A 17276-nucleotide genomic window follows, 5' to 3' on the forward strand; every position below is an offset into this window, starting at 1 on the left:
AGTGCAGGCCCTATTTAACAGTATTTTTATCTCAATCTGAAAAAACGTGGTGACAGGTTCCCTTTAAGCTGTTCAAATGGTACAAGAGTACCTCAGGGTACACCCACAGATTTAGGGTCTACGAAGGGAAGGAGAACCAGATTAAACCCCCCCGAATTAAATCATTACTATAAAGTTATGCCTCTAGATATATTCCTTGAGGTGTGTAGTTTCCAAAATTAGGGTCACTTGTGGGGAATTTCTACTGTTTAGACACTTCAGGGACTCTCCAAACGTGACATGATTAGAGATGAGCGAACCTTTCAAGGTTTGGTTCGGATTGGCGAATGTCCCGATGTTCGCCAAACATATCTGAACCCCATTGAATTCAATGGGAGACACCTTTAGGAGGGGGCAAAAAAACTCTAAAAACAGCTCAAATTAGAGGCAGCCACCAGAGAAAGTGGTATCAATTGATCCAGAGTACAAATAGTATAATTGCGCAGCATGGATGCATGGGACAGGGCTTGGACCAGCATTTCTAGCTGAAATATTGATCAGCAACAGGTGGATTAGTGACAGGTGTAGACCTGGTGCTCTGAGGGCCCTGCTAAATTCATTCAATCAACACACATGGAGACCCAACTTGGAGTGCAATCATTTCCAAAAATTATGGTCAGACACCAGGAAAAGTCACATCAATTGACCCACAGTAGAAATTTTAGAATGGCGCAGCAGTCAGCCATGAGCCATGCAAGAGGTATCGGTGTCTGGGCCAGCATTTACAGCTTTGAATTGAACTTCGAATTAAGACGAGGTAGGTGAGGGACAGATGTAAGCCTGGTGTGCTGGGAGCCCTGGTACTTCATGAAACAGCTCAAACTGCTTTTTTGCTCAGCCACACACAGCACAAATGTCAGCTTCGTAGATAACTACTGTTAGAAACATTTAAGGATAGTAAGACAGGCAGCTAACAAAGTTAGGGCGAGCAATATAAATGGAGACCCAACTTGGAGACTCCACATTTCAAAAAATTATTGCCACACACCACTAAAGTGGCATCAATTTCACCAGAGTAGAAAAAGTATAACAGGCCTCTGACACCCCTTCCACTACAGGCAACCCATCCGATGGAGACCCAACTTGGATTCTCCACATTTCCAAAAATTATTTGTAATAGCAACATCAGGCACAAAAGCCACAACTAAGGTATCACAGACTGCAATAACGCAAGACCAATGCAGCACACTAAAAACTACACCATCGCCCAGTCTGCGACTGGGGAGCAAAAGTCATTGGAGATTCATGACTTGTTCACCTTAAAGAAACTTAAGCGATTTAAACTTTCAGGGGACAGCCGGATGCGTTTATCTGGCAGGGCACCACCAGCAGTGCTGAAGACACAAACTGAGAGAATGCTGATTGCCGAGCATGACAAAACCTCCAGGGCATGACAGGTGAGCTCAGGCCACTCTTCCATTTTTGAAGACTAAGGCCGTGTGCACGCGTTGTGAATTAGGCTTAGGAATTTTTGGTGTGGATTCTGCATCTCTTGGCAGTAAACGCAGGTGCGGATTTGATGCTTTTTTTGTGCGGATTTGCTGCAGATTTTTTGCGGATTTACTGCCTTTTTTACCCCTGCGGATTTCTATAATGGAATGGGTACAAAAAACTCTGCAGATCCACAAAAAAGAAGTGACATGCTACTTTTAATCCGCAGCGTTTCCGCACAGAATTTTCCGCACCATTAGCACAGCGTTTTTTTTTCTCATTGATTTACATTGTACTGTAAATCACTTGCGGATCTGCAGCATTTCTGCATCACAAAAAACGCTGCGGATCCGCAGGAAATCTGCAACGTGTGCACATACCCTTAATGTAAAAGGGCCCAACCCCCCCCCCCCCCACCCACCATTTCCTTCCCTACCCCCATTGCATTGATGTTGAGCTCCAGATGCTACTCCACCATCCTCTCCAATCGTTCACGTGTCAGACTTGTAATCTGTTCTACTGGTGCACAGGCTGGGCTAAAAAAGTGTGAAATGACTCGCAGAAATTGCTTCTGCCACTTACGCTGCGGATAATGTTTTTGCGTTGACAACTTGAAGTTACCGGGGTTTTAAATCTATAAATGAGAGATGCACTGAGTGCCACACCGCTGTCTTAAGGAAAACCAAGATTGTCTACAAGAGTGTTTCGATACTCCGGCATGCGGGCGTCCTTTTCCAGGGGGATAGCGAAATTTACAGTGGTACTGTGGATCTGATTGAGTGGAAACCCAGTAGTCAGCAATATTTTTAACTCTAAGAATACAGACATCATGTTTCACATGGTGCAGCAAGAAGGTACTTGTGTCGGGCACTTCCATCAGGTACAAGTCCATGGTGTGTTGGTGGCGAAGTATCACTCGCCTTTGCTTACTCTGTCCCCTTCCAACCACTGACAACAGAGAGGGGATCATTATCCTCTTCATCTCCTGACTGTTGTGTACCCATCACCGCTTCCTCCTCCATTTGTTCCTCAGCTCCTTCACCTTTACTAACAGTTTGTATGATACCATGAGCCCCTCCTCGATCGCTGTAATCCACCCTTCCATGGCACCCGCATGTGCGAGGGCAGTCCTGAACCTAGAGATATTATTATCCCTTACGCATCTTCCTCTGGGACCACCACCTTCTCCCGCAGACTATTTCAAGTGTACTGCAAACTGATGACTGACATAGTGATGCTGATGACTATATCACCAGTGATAACCTTCTTGGTAGCCATTTCAAAACTCTGCATAAGGGAGCAGGGGTCCTTTATCTGTGCTCACTCAGCAAGTGTGATTTGCATTATGTTTGTACTACGTTGGCCCAGGCTATGCAAAAGCATATACTGCACCAGGGGTCATCACTGCTGCCACGGTTGCTGTAACTTGTGCAGAATGGAATTCCGCCTTGTCGGCTCATCACAGTTGGATAGACCTATGTAGCGATGCAAGTTGATGGCCTGCAGGGCGCAAATGGCAGAAGTGAGCACACAGTGACTGTGCTTTCGGCAGCATTGAATCCAGGCCAGTATAGTGGAGAAATTCCTGTACCACCAGGCTGAGTATGTGAGCCATGCAAAGCATGTGTGTGAGGCTGAACCAGCTTAGGGCTGCCACCAGGTTTGCACCGTTATACACACGTGCTCAAAATTGTTGGTACCTCTCGTTTAATGACAGAAAAACCCACAAAGGTCACAGAAATAACTCGACTCTAACAAAAATAAAAAAATCTATGAAAATGAACAAATGAAAGTCTGACATTGCTTTTTAACCATACTTCCACAGAATTTGAAAAAAATAAAACTCCTGAAATAGGCCTTGACAGAAATGATGGGACCCCTGAAAATCATGTGACAGAAGGGACATATTAAATCAAGGTGTGTCCACTATCTAGCATCACAGGTGTCTACAATCTTGGAATCCGTGAGTGGGCCTGTATATAGGGCTACAGATACTCACTGTGCTGTTAGGTGACATGGTGTATATCACACTCAACATCGACGAGAGGAAGCGAATGAAAGTTGTCTCATGAGATTAGAAAGAAAATTATAGACAAACATGTTAAAGGTAAAAGTTATAAGACCATCCCCAAGCAGCTTGATGTTTCTGTGACTACAGTTACACGTATTATTCAGAAATTTAACATCCGTGGGACTGTAGCCAACCTCCCTGGATGTGGCCGCAGTAGGAAAATTGATGACAAATCAGAGACGAATGGTAACAAAAGAGCCAAGAAAAGCTTCTAAACAGATTAAAGGTGAACTTCAAGCTCAAGGAACATCAATATCAGATCGGACCATCAGCCGTTGTTTGAGCCAAAGTGGACTTTAAGGGAGACGACCAAGGAGGACACCATGGTGACAAAAAATCATAAAGCCAGACTGGAATATGTCAAAATACATGTTGACAAGCCACAAAGCTTCTGGGAGAATGTCCTATGGACAGATGAGACAAAAATGGAACTTTTTGGCAAGGCACATCAGCTCTGTGTTAAGACAGAAAAATGAAGCATATCAAAAAAAGAACATTGTCTCTATTGTGAAACATGGAGGAAGCTCTGTTATGCTCTGGGGCTGCTTTGCTGCATCTGGCACAGGGTGTCTAGAATCTGTGCAGGGTACAATGAAATCTCAAGACTATCAAGGGATTCTGAAGAGAAATGTGCTGCCCAGCGTCAGAAAGCTTGGTTTCAATCGCAGGTCATGGGTCTTGCAACAGGATAATGACCCAAAACACACAGCTAAAAACACCGAAGACTGGCTAAGAGGAAAAGATTGGACTATTCTGAAGTAGTCTTCTGAGCCCTGACCTAAATTCTATTGAGAATCTTTGAAAAGAGCTGAAACATGACATCTGGAAAAGGCAACCTTCAAACACGAGACAACTGGAGCAGTTTTCTCTTGAGTGGGCCAAAATACCTGTCGACAGGTGCAGAATTCTCATTGACAGTTACAGGAATTGTTTGATTGCAGTGATTGCCTCAAAAGGTTGTGCAACAAAATATTACGTTAAGGGTAGCATCGTTTCAGTCCAGGCCTATTTCATGAGTTTATTTATTTTTATTTTTTTTAATTCTGTGGCAGCATGGTTGAAAAGCAATGTCTGACTTTCATTTGTTCATTATCAAAGATTTTTTTATTTATTATTACTTTTGTCAAATTCAAGTTATTTCTGTGACCACTGTGGGTTTTTCCATCATTAAGGCTGCTTTCACACATCAGTTTTTTGCCGTTAGGCACAATCCGGCAAATTTAGAAAAAACGGATCCGTCGAAAGTTGCCGCCGGATCCGTTTTTTCCTCATAGATTTGACTACTTACAGCAGGTGCAACCTCTCTGCGTTGTTACACTGAAAAAATGGCACAAAAACAAGTCTGCTTTTTATATGGAGAGGGACATGTGACTTCGACAGCCAGTGACAGATGCCCTTGTGTCTGGACATTGTGGATGGTTTCTGCATCCTGATTGGCTGACGGAATCTCCACACATTAAGTTAATTAGACAAATTATAGTTCGCCGCTACTCTTCTCCACACCCCGTTCCCTCATCAAACACGTCCTCCCAACCCTCCCCCGTTCTCCATACAGCACCACTATCCTAGCCAAAGTCCTAACAAAAGCATTAGTGGAAACTCGATGATTTACGGAATTTTGCCCGGATTTTGCTGATTTTGAGGACAAATGCTCGGGAATCCAAACACGAATCCGAGTGTGCAATGTTCGTTCCAAATTTAAAACTGGCGAACCTTTCACGAGTAAGTTCGCTTATTTTTAGACATGACGTCCGTAGACTATTCCATCAAAGTCTGCATTCCGAAATATCACTCATTCCCTGCCATGTGCTCAAATGTTTTTTCCCCATATTTATGGGGTATTAAGGAGAAATTGCACAATAATAATATGGGGCTAAAAGATTACCGTATTTTTCGGACTATAAGACGCACCATACATAGTAACATAGTTAGTAAGGCCGAAAAAAGACATTTGTCCATCCAGTTCAGCCTATATTCCATCATAATAAATCCCCAGATCTACGTCCTTCTACAGAACCTAATAATTGTATGATACAATATTGTTCTGCTCCAGGAAGACATCCAGGCCTCTCTTGAACCCCTCGACTGAGTTCGCCATCACCACCTCCTCAGGCAAGCAATTCCAGATTCTCACTGCCCTAACAGTAAAGAATCCTCTTCTATGTTGGTGGAAAAACCTTCTCTCCTCCATAAGACGCACCCAAAATTTGGGGTGAAAATTGCAGAAAAAAATAATTTTTTTTTTATAAGATGGGGGTCCGTCTTATTGTCCGAATTTAAGATCTCTTACCTGAGGGCAGGCGGTGGCAGTGCAGGGTCACAGGAGGCATGGTGTTGGCAGAGGTGCGGTGAAGCTGAGGGGTGGTACGGTGTGCACCTGAGCAGGGTCCCTTCCTGCTTAGATGGGCGACGCCATGGCCTGGTGTCCATGGGGGGGTTGCGGCAGTGCTGTGACGGCGGCAGATGTGTGGTTATTTCCTCAGGTGAGGTGACGCCGAGGCCCGGTATCCAAGGTGAGCAACAGAGCTGTGTTAATCATCAGTTTCTCGGTGGCTCTCGGTGGCTATCTTCCTGAGGCCGCGCGCGCGCGCAGATTGAGTACTCTGCTTCCCAGGGCTTCAGGAAAATGGCCGTGGGGGGCCGCGCGTGCGCAGATGGAGATCACGTCGGCCATTTTCCTGAAGCCGAGATCTCAATCTGCGAACTCGGCTTCAGGAAAATGGCTGCCGCAATCTCAATCTGCGCACGCGCGGCCTCCCGCAGCCATTTTCCTGAAGCCCCGGGAAGCAGAAAACTCAATATGCACACGCGTGGCCTCAGGAAGATGGCCGCCGCCATCGGGAAAGCCGTGACTCACCCAGCTCTGCTGCTCTCCTTCGATACCAGGCCGCGGCGTCACCTCACCTGTGGAAGGGACCCTGCTCACGCCATACCGCTCACCGCGCCTCATCATCCCCGCACCTCTGCCGCCACCACACTGCCGGTAAGCCTGCATTCCATCTATAGGACGCACCCCCATTTTCCCCACAATTTTTTTTTTTTGGGGGGGGGGAGGAGGGTGCGTCTTATAGTCGGAAAAATAAGGCATTTTGCAACTTAAAAGTAAAATGTTTTTTTTTCCTCACACATTCCATTAATTTTTGTGAAGCACTTGAAGGGTTAATAAACTTCTTGAATCTGATTTTGAGGTGAAGTTTTTAGAATGGTGTCACTTTTGGGTATTTTCTGTCATATAGACCCTTCAAAGTCACATCAATTATTATATGGTCCCTAAAAAAAAAAAAAAAAATTTGTAGAAATGAGAAATCGCTGGTCAGCTTTTAATCCTTCTAAATTCCTAATAAAAACAAAATTAGGTTTCCAAAATTGTGCTTATGTAGACATGTGGAAAATGTTATTTATGAACTATCTATCATGTTACATAACTCAGATTTAAAGGCATAACATTTGAAAGTTTGAAAATTGCAAAATTTTTGCCAAATTTTCATTTATTTATTTTTTTTACACAAATAAGCTCAAGTCATACCAAAGAAACTTTACCACTATCATGAAGTACAATATGTCACAAGAAAACAGTCTCAGAATCAGTGGGATCTTTGAAGCTTTCCAGAGTTATCTCATAAAGTGACAGTGGTCAGAATATAAAAAATAGCCTGATCAGGAAGGTGAAAACAGGTTTCAGGGTGAAGGGGTTAATATAAAAATAGCCGCAACTTTCCTTTTTTTAACTTCCTGTTTTTTTTTAGGAACTATCATATCTATACAGCACAATGGTGGATCCAGACCACCACCTTTTGATTGAAGTTTAAAATAAATCTGTGCTATGGTCACTGTGAAGGGAGGGAAAGCAGGGTCAGGTGTGGCATCAGTTACTGTGAATAGTGGATCCTCTCTTGTCGGCTGTGTATGGAGTTATCTGCCTTTGATAAGAAACCTTGCTGAAACCACTTCCTGAAATGGTGGAAAGTAGTAGTCTAAAAACAAGACCCAGTGCCCAATAAGGCTACGTTCACATTAGCGTTGTGCGGGGCAGCGTCAGCGACACAACGCATGCAAAAACGCATGCACAACGCAGCTTTTTGTGATGCATGCGTTCATTTTTGCATGATTTTTGGCACAGAAAAAACTGCATCATGCAGCGTCCTCTGCGCCCAGACAGTTGCGCCAAAATGACACATGCGTCACAAAACGCATGTCCATGCGCCCCCTATGTTAAATATAGGGACGCATGCGTCGCCGCGGCTGCGCCCGACGCTGCCCCGCACAACGCTAATGTGAACGTAGCCTAAGTGATTACCTGGATTACTGTTTGTTTTTTGTTTTTGTGGGGTTAAAAATGCCCAAAATGTAAATATATATGTAATGTAACACAAAAACACATATAAACACTAGATGTTAATCGGCCAATAGCGGTCCCTTTAACCCTTTAGTGACAGAGCCAATTGTGATCTGAATGACCAAGCCACGTTTTGCAAATCTGCCCTCACTTTGTGGTAATAACTCTGGAATGCTTCAATGTATCCCACTGATTATGAGATTGTGTTTTTTTGTTTTTTTTTTCTTGACACATTGTACTTCATGATAGTGGTGACATTTCTTCGATATAACAAAAAACAGAAATTCGGCAAATATTTTGAAAATGTTGCCGTTTTCAAACTTTTTATTCTAGTGCCCTTAAATCAGAGAGTTACGTCACACGAAATGGTTCAAAAACATATTCCACATCTCTACATCAGCACGATTTTGTAAACCTTTTTTTTTAAGAAGTTATAAGGGTTAAAAGTTGACCAGCGATTTCTTATTTTTCCAACAAAATTTACTAAACCATTTTTTTAGGCACCACCTCACATTTGAAGTGACTTTGAGGGGCACTTATTCCAAACAAATACCCAAAAGCGACACCATTCTAAAATCTGCACCCCTGAAAGTACTCTAAACCACATTCAAGAATTTTATTAACTCTTCAGTTACTTCACGAGAGCTCACGGAAATTTTTTTTACTTTTTTCACAAATTACTGTAGGCCCAAACTTTTTTTATTTCACAAGGGTAACAAGAGAAAATGGACCACAGAATGTGTTGTGCAATTTCTCCTAAGTATGCCAATACCCCATTTGTGGGGGACAACCACTGTTTGGGCGCATGGCAGGTCTTGGAAGGGAAGGAGCACAATTTGACTTTTTGGCATGAATCAAGAGCTGACGCCATGTCGTGTTTGGAGAGCCACTGATGTGCCTAAACAGTGGAAACCCCACCCCCGCCCACCCACAAGTCAGGGCCGGCGTCAGCACCCGGGCAAGTGGCGGGGCCCTAGCCAAGACGGGGGGGGGGCTCATTTTGACAAGTGAGGCCTACTTTTTACTATTGATGCTGCCTATGCAAAGCGCCAAAACATAAAAAAAATGATATAAATGAGGTATCGCTGCAATCGTACTGACCCGAAAAATAAGACTGCTTTATCAATTTTACCAAACGTGGAACGGTATAAACACCCCCCCCCCCCCCCCCCCAAGGAAATTAATGAAATGCTGGTCTTTGGTCATTCTGCCTCACAAAAATCGGAATGAAAAGCAATCTAAAAATGTAACGTGCCCGAAAATTATACCAACAAAAACGTCCCGCAAAAAACAAGACCTCACATGATTCTGTGGACCAAAATATGGAAAAATTATAGCTCTCAAAATGTGGAGACGCAAAAACAATTTTTTGCAATAAAAAGCGTCTTTTAGTGTGAGACAGCTGCCAATTATAAAAATCCGCTAAAAAAACAGCTATAAATAGTAAATCAAACCCCCCTTCATCACCCCCTCAGTTAGGGAAAAATAATAAAATTAAAAAAAGTGTTAATTTCCATTTTCCCATTAGGGTAAGGGTTGAGACTAAAGTTAGGGTTAGGGATGGGACTAAAGTTAGGGATAAAGTTGGGATTACATTTACGGTTGGGATTATGGTTAGGGGTGTGTTTAGGTTAGGGTTTCAGTTAGAATTGGGGGGGGTTTCCACTGTTTAGGCACATCAGGGGCTAAACAGTGGTTTACCCCCCCCCCCCATATGGGGTATCCGAGTACTCGGGACAAATTGCACAACAACTTTTGGGGTCCAAATTCTTCTGTTACCCTTGGGAAAATAAAAAATTGGGGGCGAAAAGATCATTTTTGTGAAAAAATGATTTTTTATTTTTACGGCTCGGCATTATAAACTTCTGTGAAGCACTTGGTGGGTCAAAGTGCTCACCACACATTTAGATAAATTCCTTAGGGGGTCTATTTTCCAAAATGGTGTCACTTGTGGGGGGTTTCCACTGTTTAGGCACATCAGGGGCTCTCCAAACGCGACATGGTGTCCTATCTCAATTCCTGTCAATTTTGCATTGAAAAGTCAAACGGCGCTCCGTCCCTTCCGATCTCTGCCATGCCCCCAAACAGTGGTTTACCCCCACATATATCGGCGTACTCAGGACAAATTGCACAACTTTTGGGATCCAATTTTTCCTGTTACCCTTGGTAAAATCAAACAAATTGGAGCTGAAGTAAATTTTTTGTGAAGAAAAGTTAAATGTTCTTTTTAAAAATATTCCAAAAATTCCTGTGAAACACCTGAAGGGTTAAACCCTTCCCGACCTGTGACATAGCGTATGCGTCATGAAAGTCTGTGTCAATCCGACCTGTGACGCATATGCTGTGTCACAGAATGATCGCGTCCCTGCAGATCGGGTGAAGGGGTTAACTCCAATTTCACCCGATCTGCAGGGACAGGGGGAGTGGTACTTTAGCCCACTACTTTAGCCCCCCACCCAACCCCCCCCCCCCCCCCCACCCCGTGGCTACGATCCCTCTGCTTGGCTGTTGAAAGTGACGTTTCACTTTCAATCAGAGCGATTGGTGAAATATTACAATCCAGCCATGGCCGATGCGGCAATAGCATCAGCCATGGCTGGAGATCACGATCTGACCCCCCCCCCCCCCCCACCGCCACCGATCTGCTTTCCTTCGTTCTCTGTCCTGTCATTTCCTGTCCTCCGCTCCCCTCCGTCCTCCTGTCCGCTCCCCCCGCAGTCCGATCCCCCCCTCCCCCTGCTGTCCGATTTACCCTCCCCCCCTCCCTCCTTCCCTTCATCATACTTACTGACCACCTCCGTCCCTCCCGGTGTCTGTCCGGCTGCTGCATGGGCGCCGCCATCTTGGAAAATGGCGGTCACATGCACAGTGCGTCTGCCGAATCTACCAGCCGGTAGGTTCTATCACAGCGATCAAAATAAAAAAATAATAAATAACCCCGCCCCCCCCCCCCCCCTTCATCACCCCCATAGGTAGGGTAAAAAATAAAATAAAGAAAATATTTATTATTTTTTTCCCCGCTAGGGTTAAGCCTAGGGTTAGGGCTAGAATTAGGGTTAGGGTTAGAATTAGGCTGGGTTCACATTGCGTTCGTGGCAGTCCGCTAACGGAATCCGTTACATAGCGCCACTAATGCAATGTAACGGATCCGTTAGCGCAGCCATTGACTGCAATGTATCAAACGCATCGCTAACGTATGCCATTTTTGGCATGCGTTAGCGATGTCCTGTTATTTTCTGACGGACCTCGAACGCAATCCCTTTTTGTACATTGTGTTAACGCATTCCGATAGTGCAATCCGTTTAGCGCATATGCTAACGCAATGTGAACCTAGCCTTATGCTAGGTGCACATGGTGCGGATTTGGCTGCGGATCCGCCGCTGCGGATTCGTAGCAGTTTTCCATCACGTTTACAGTACCACGTAAACCTATGGAAAACCAAATCCGCTGTGCCCATGGTGTGGAAAATACCACGCGGAAACGCTGTGCTGTATTTTCCGCAGCATGTCAATTCTTTGTGCTGATTCCGCCGCGTTTTACACCTGTTCCTCAATAGGAATCCGCAAGTGAAATCCACACAAAAACACTGGAAATCCACGGTAAATACGCAGGTAAAACGCAGTGCCTTCTACCTGCGGATTTTTCAAAAATGGTGGGGAAAAATCTCACACGAATCCGCAACGTGGGCACATAGCCTTAGGGTTGGAATTAGGGCTAGGGTTGGAAATAGGGTTAAGATTAGACTGTGGTTAGGGTTATGGTTAGGGGTGTGTTGGGGTTAGGCTTGTGGTTAGGGTTATGGTTAGGGGTGTGTTGGGGTTAGGGTTTGGATTAGGGTTACGATCAGGGTTGAGATTGGGGTTAGGGGTGTGTTTGGGTTAGGGTTGTGATTAGGGTTATGGCTACAGTTGGGATTAGGGTTAGGGGTGTGGGGGGGTTAGTGTTGGAGGTAGAATTGAGGGGTTTCCACTGTGTAGGCACATCAGGGGTCTCCAAACGCAACATGGCGCCACCATTGATTCCAGCCAATCTTGCATTCAAAAAGTCAAATGGTGCTCCCTCCATTCCGAGCCCTGACGTGCGCCCAAACAGTGGTTTACCCCCACATATGGGGTACCAGCATACTCAGGACAAACTGGGCAACAATTATTGGGGTCCAATTTCTCCTGTTACCCTTGTGAAAATAAAAAATTGCTTGCTAAAACATCATTTTTGAGGAAAGAAAAATGATTTTTTATTTTCACGGCTCTGTGTTGTAAACTTCTGTGAAGCACTTGGGGGTTCAAAATGCTCACCACATAACTAGATAAGTTCCTTGGGGGGTCTAGTTTCCAAAATGGGGTCACTTGTGCAAGGTTTCTAATGTTTAGGCACATCAGGGGCTCTGCAAACGCAACGTGACACCCGCAGACCATTCCATCAAAGTCTGCATTTCAAAAGTCACTACTTCCCTTCCGAGCCCTGACATGTGCCCAAACAGTGGTTCCCCCCCACATATGGAGTATCAGCGTACTCAGGACAAACTGGCCAACAACTTTTGGGGTCCAATCTGTCCTGTTACTCTTGTGAAAATAAAAAATTGCGGGCTAAAAAATAATTTTTGAGGAAAGAAAAAAGATTTTTTATTTTCAAGGCTCTGTGTTATAAACTTCTGTGAAGCACTTGAGGGTTTGAAGTGGTCACCGCACATCTAGGTTAGTTCCTTGGGGGGTCTAGTTTCCAAAATGGAGTCACATGTGGGGGAGCTCCAATGCATAGGCACACAGGGGCTCTCCAAACACAACATGGTGTCCGCTAAAGATTGGAGCCAATTTTTCATTGAAAAAGTCAAATGGCGCTCCTTCCCTTCCGAGCCCTGCCGTTTACCCAAACAGTAGTTTAGTGTACTCAGGAGAAATTGCCCAATAAATTTTAGGATCCGTTTTATCCTGTTGCCCATGTGGAAATGAACAAATTGAGGCTAAAAGAAATTTTTGTGAAAAAAAAAAAAAAGTACTTTTTCATTTTTACAGATCAATTTGTGAAGCACCTGGGGGTTCAAAGTGCTCACTATGCATCTAGATAAGTTCCTTGGAGGATCTAGTTTCCAAAATGGGGTCACATGTATGGGAGCTCCAATGTTTAGGCACACAGGGCCTCTCCAAACGCGACATGGTGTCCGCTAACGATTGGAGCTAATTTTTCATTCAAAAAGTCAAATGGCGCTCATTCCCTTCCGAGCCCTGCCGTGTCCCCAAACAGTGGTTTACCCCCACATGTGAGGTATCGGTGTACTCAGGAAAAATTGCCCAACACATTTTAGGATCCATTGTATCCTGTTGTCCATGTGAAAATGAAAAAATTGAGACTAAAAACATTTTTTGCGAAAAAAAAAAAAAGTACTTTTTCATTTTTACGGATCAATTTGTGAAGCAACTGGGGGTTCAAAGTGCTCACTATGCATCTAGATAAGCTCCTTGGGGGGTCTAGTTTCCAAAATGGGGTCATTTGTGGGGGAGCTCCAATATTTAGGCACACAGGGGCTCTCCAAACACAACATGGTGTCCGCTAAAGATTGGAGCCAATTTTTCATTGAAAAAGTCAAATGGCGCTCCTTCCCTTCCAAGCCCTGTCGTGCGCCCAAACAGTGGTTCTCCCCACATATGGGGTATCGGCGTACTCAGGACAAATTGTACAATAACTTTTGGGGTCCAGTTTCCCTTTTTTCCTTTGGGAAAATAAAAAAATTGTTGCTAAAACATCATTTTTGTGACTAAAAAGTTAAATGTTCATTTTTTCCTTCCATGTTGCTTCTGCTGCTGTGAAGCACCTGAAGGGTTAATAAACTTCTTGAATGTGGTTTTGAGTACCTTGAGGGGTGCAGTTTTTAGAATGGTGTCACTTTTGGGTATTTTCAGCCATATAGACCCCTCAAACTGACTTCAAATGTGAGGTGGTCCCTAAAAAAAATGGTTTTGTAAATTTCGTTGTAAAAATGACAAATCGCTGGTCAAATTTTAACCCTTATAACTTCCTAGCAAAAAAAAAATTTTGTTTACAAAATTGTGCTCGTGTAAAGTAAACATGTGGGTAATGTTATTTAACTATTTTGTGTCACATAACTCCCTCATTTAACAGAATAAAAATTAAAAATTTGAAAATTGAGAAATTTTCAAAATTTTACTTAAATTTCCATTTTTTTCACAAATAAATGCAAAAATTATCGACCTAAATTTACCACTAACATGAAGCCCAATATGTCACGAAAAAACATTCTCAGAACCGCTAGGATTCGTTGAAGCGTTCCTGAGTTATTACCTCATAAAGGGACACTGGTCCGAATTGCAAAAAACGGCCAGTCTATTAAAGGGAACCTGTCACCCCGAAAATCGAAGGTGAGGTAAGCCCACCGGCATCAGGGGCTTACCTCTTTCAGGTAACATCGGTGGCTTATCTACAGCATTACAGAATGCTGTAGATAAGCCACCGATGTTACCTGAAAGAGGAGAAAAAGACATTATATTATACTCACCCAAGGGCGGTCCCGCTGCTGGTCAGGTCGGATGGGCGTCTCCGGTCCGCTGCGGCGCCTCCTATCTTCATTACAAGACGTCCTCTTCTGATCTTCAGCCACGGCTCCGGCGCAGGCATACTTTGCTCTGCCCTGTTGAGGGCAGAGGATAGTACTGCAGTGCGCAGGCACCGGAAAGGTCAGAGGCCCGGCGCCTGCGCACTGCAGTACTTTGTCTGCCCTCAACAGGGCAGAGCAAAGTACGCCTGCGCCGGAGCCGTGGCTGAAGATCAGAAGAGGACGTCTTGTAATGAAGATGGGAGGCGCCGCAGCGGACCGGAGACGCCCGTTTGACCTGACCAGCAGCGGGACCGCCCCTGGGTGAGTATAATCTAACGTCTTTTTCTCCTCTTTCAGGTAACATCGGGGGCTTATCTACAGCATTACAGAATGCTGTAGATAAGCCCCTGATGCCGGTGGGCTTAGCTCACCTTCGATTTTCGGAGTGACAGGTTCCCTTTAAGGTCAAAATAGGCTGGGTCATGAAGGGGTTAATAAACTTTTTGAATGTGTTTTTGAGCACCTTGAGGGGTGCAGTTTTTAGAATGGTGTCACACTTGGTTATTTTCTCATATAGACCCCTCAAATTGACTTCAAATGTGATGTATTCCCTAAAAAAAAAAATGGTGTTATAAAAAAAGAGAAATTGCTAGTCAAATTTTAACCCTTATAACTCCCTAACAAAAAAAAAATTGGTTCCAAAATTGTGCTGATGTAAAGTAGACATGTGGGAAATGTTACCTATTAAGTATTTCGTGTGATATATCTCTGATTTAAGGGCATAAAAATTCAAAGTTGAAATATTGTGAACATTTTCGCCAAATTTCCGTTTTGTTTTTTTTCACAAACGCAGGTAATATAAAAAAAAATGTTACCACTATTATGAAGTACAATATGTCACGAGAAAACCGTGTCAAAATCATCAGGATCCGTTGAAGCGTTCCAGAGTTATAACCTCATAAAGGGACAGTGGTCAAAATTATAAAAAATTGGCCCGGTCCATAACGTGCAAACCACCCTTGAGGGTAAAGGGGTTAAAAAGGTGCTGAGGAATAAGGCCCTTTATCTGTCACCATTAAAAGGCATATCAGCGGTCGTTAAAGGGGTTAAGTCTTGACCTGTAAGGTACCGTTACACTATACGATTTACCAACGATCACGACCAGCGATACGACCTGGCCGTGATCGTTGGTAAATTGTTGTGTGGTCGCTGGGGAGCTGTCACACAGACAGCTCTCTCCAGCGACCAACGATCCGGGGAAAGACTTCGGCATCGTTGAAACAGTCTTCAACGATGCCGAAGTCCCCGGGTAGACAGGGTAAACATCGGGTTACTAAACGCAGGGCCGCGCTTAGTAACCCGATATTTACCCTGGTTACCATTGTAAAAGTTAAAAAAAAAAACCAGTACGTACTTACATTCTGATGTCACGTCCCCCGGCATCAGCTTCCCGCACTCACTGTGTCAGTGTCGGCCGTAAAGCAGAGCCAGAGCACAGCGGTGACGTTCCCGCTGTGCTCTGCTTTCCGGCCGGCGCTCAGTCAGTGCAGGGAAGCTGACGCCGGGGGACGTGACAGACATCAGAATGTAAGTATGTAGTGTTTTTTGTTTTGTGTTTTTTTTTTTACTTTTACAATGGTAACCAGGGTAAATATCGGGTTACTAAGCGCGGCCCTGCGCTTAGTAACCCGATGTTTACCCAGGTTACAAGTGAAGACATCGCTGGATCGGCGTCACACACGCCGATCCAGCGATGACAGCGGGTGATCAGCGACCAAAAAAAGGTCCTGATCATTCCCCACGACCAACGATCTCCCAGCAGGGGCCTGATCGTTGGTCGCCGTCAAACATAACGAGATCGTTAGTGGGATCGTTGCTACGTCACAAAAAAAGTGTGACGTTGCAACGATATCGTTAACGATATCGTTATGTGTGAAGGTACCTTAACTCTGTTTTGATTGCTGCGCTGTAGTGTATATAATGGCTGTTTGCCTTGATGGCATCTGTTTATGTATTACATGTATGTGTGTGTGTGTGTGTATATATATATATATATATATATATATATATATATATATATATATATATATATATATATATATATATATATATATATATATATATTACATGTATTATATGTGTATATAATGTATTTATTATTGTTATTATTGTTGTTGTTATTATATTATATTCTGCAGTACTTCACAGGCATAATCATCATCATTGGGACTGACAAAAAAAGTTCTTCATCAGTATGTCTTTGGTGTGTGGGAGGATACCGGAGGAAATGCATGCAAGCACATTTAAAGCCGAACAAATTTTATTTTGTGGTATTGTGTTCCTCTAGCCATCAGTTCGCAAGACCCATTGCAGTGGAAGAAAGCACAAGGAAAATGTGAAGGATTACTATCAGAAATGGATGGAAGAGCAAGCTCAGAGTTTAATTGATAAAACTAGTATGTAGCTTTATATTATACAGAAGTTTAACTCTTTGATATTTGCACTTTCTTTCCTAGTAATCTAGCAGAATTTGCATATGGGAACAAGAATGGTCTAAACTAAAGAGCAGAATCTGTGAAGGGGATGGATTTGTAGATTATATGCATGATTGAAGGGGTTTTCCCACAAACAAAGTTTATTTTAGTCAATAGATCTTTGAATAATAAGTTCCACAATTGTATGGGTTTCAATAAAATGTTTGTTTGCTGAGATCTTATAAATGTGCCCCTGCTATGTACTTTGTAATGGCTGTGTCTGACCATACAGGGACATGGTCTGATCATGCCACAGCTCTATGTATGCATGGCTCCATCCCTATCCTTGCATGCCTGGCTCCATCCTTATACTTG

The 17276-nt window shown here is 43.7% G+C and overlaps 1 protein-coding gene across 1 annotated transcript in view; it reads left to right on the forward strand.

The window, feature by feature from the left end:
* Positions 1-17276, forward strand: part of SNRPC (small nuclear ribonucleoprotein polypeptide C) — a 68181-nt gene that overhangs the window by 38287 nt on the left and 12618 nt on the right. The window contains exon 3 of the mRNA XM_069756568.1: positions 16775-16883. Within this exon, the coding sequence (XP_069612669.1) occupies positions 16775-16883 (109 nt within the window). The remainder of the gene's footprint in view (positions 1-16774; positions 16884-17276) is intronic.

Source organism: Ranitomeya imitator, chromosome 3, assembly GCF_032444005.1.
Source record: "Ranitomeya imitator isolate aRanImi1 chromosome 3, aRanImi1.pri, whole genome shotgun sequence".
NCBI classification, from domain to species: domain Eukaryota; kingdom Metazoa; phylum Chordata; class Amphibia; order Anura; family Dendrobatidae; genus Ranitomeya; species Ranitomeya imitator.